At 36.6% G+C, this 1,210-nt stretch overlaps 1 protein-coding gene across 1 annotated transcript in view; it reads left to right on the plus strand.

The window, feature by feature from the left end:
* The window catches only part of LOC103807308 (usherin-like), a gene marked incomplete at its 5' end in the record, with an annotated part of 81,574 nt that overhangs the window by 6,670 nt on the left and 73,694 nt on the right, over positions 1-1,210 (plus strand). Inside the window, 1 exon segment of the mRNA XM_009080036.1 lies at positions 1-45. This exon segment is cut by the window's left edge and continues 172 nt beyond it. Coding sequence (XP_009078284.1) covers positions 1-45 — 45 coding nt within the window.

Below are 1,210 nucleotides of genomic sequence, written 5' to 3' on the forward strand. Positions count from 1 at the left end.
GCACACAGTATCAGGTAAGGAGGCAGAGCTCTCTGACAGCTTAATGTCCTGTCCTTATATTTTTTTTCAGTGTCTTTCATTTCTAGCTGCTGTTTGTTAAAATATTAATAGATTTAATTTCAACATTTTAAAATAAATCTATCCAGCTTGATTGAAGATGCATGCTCTGTAGTGTGCTCAAGGACTCATGTTCTGCACAGGCTTGCCATCCCTTCATACAGATTCAACACACTTTTACCATCATTGCTGTGCAGTAATGCAGTTGCTGTGAATGTGTAGCAAGAAGGATACAGTATAAAGGAAAAGAAGGCAGAAAAGGAAAGATTCTGAATTCTGTTTATAATCTTAGGTATTGCTTCTAGGCATTTTCTAAATACTTGGTGAAGAAGCTATAGTAAAGGATTTTGGGGAAGGGTTTGACTCGGACCTCAAATGTATTCTTTTCATGTATTCATATTTTAGTTATTTTTTTAATGTTACACTAAACCAAAATTATTCTTAGCAATGTTTCTGTTGAACACAGACCAGGAGAATAAGCATTATGGGATATCTGTTTTTCACTCTTTGACCTCATGCTACTCATCACACTTTTGTATCTCACAAATGCATTAGTTTATTTGTTTATTTTTTTCCACATGAGCAGGAAATGTTGAGACTCATATGTTATGCACATCATAGGATATTCAGCCAAAGAGAAGAAGTTAACTTAGGGCACATAAATCATACTGAGAACCTATGTCGCTCTCAACCACCTCTCAAAGCGTGAGTCTTGAGTCAGAGTGGATCCCTTAATGCTTTAAAAGAGTTTGTCCCTGTCCTAATCACTCACAGAAGAGTGAGATTGCTGTTCCTCTTTGACAATATCATCAACAGTATATTACTCCTATCCCCATACTCAGTGATTCTGAACATGAGATATTAGCCAGTTGGCGGTACAGGTTTTAGAATTGCTGTTGTAAGTTTATACTGTAAAGAACACCTACCAACAAGGAATGATTTATCAAACCCATTCTCATGCTCCCACTTCCTTCCCAAAAGGCAGTTATACCTCCAGAATAACTGAAATTTTAATGCAAAAAATACTGATCTTCTTACCAGGGAAATGAAATCAATTCCTGAGAAACAAGAATCTTTTTTTCCTTTTGTGTGCCTGCTCTGTTAAGCCACTGTCCAATGCTGCCATGTTAAGCCAGGAATGAAATAAGTGATC

This window comes from Acanthisitta chloris, unplaced genomic scaffold (genome assembly GCF_000695815.1).
Source record: "Acanthisitta chloris isolate BGI_N310 unplaced genomic scaffold, ASM69581v1 scaffold1158, whole genome shotgun sequence".
NCBI classification, from domain to species: Eukaryota; Metazoa; Chordata; class Aves; order Passeriformes; family Acanthisittidae; genus Acanthisitta; species Acanthisitta chloris.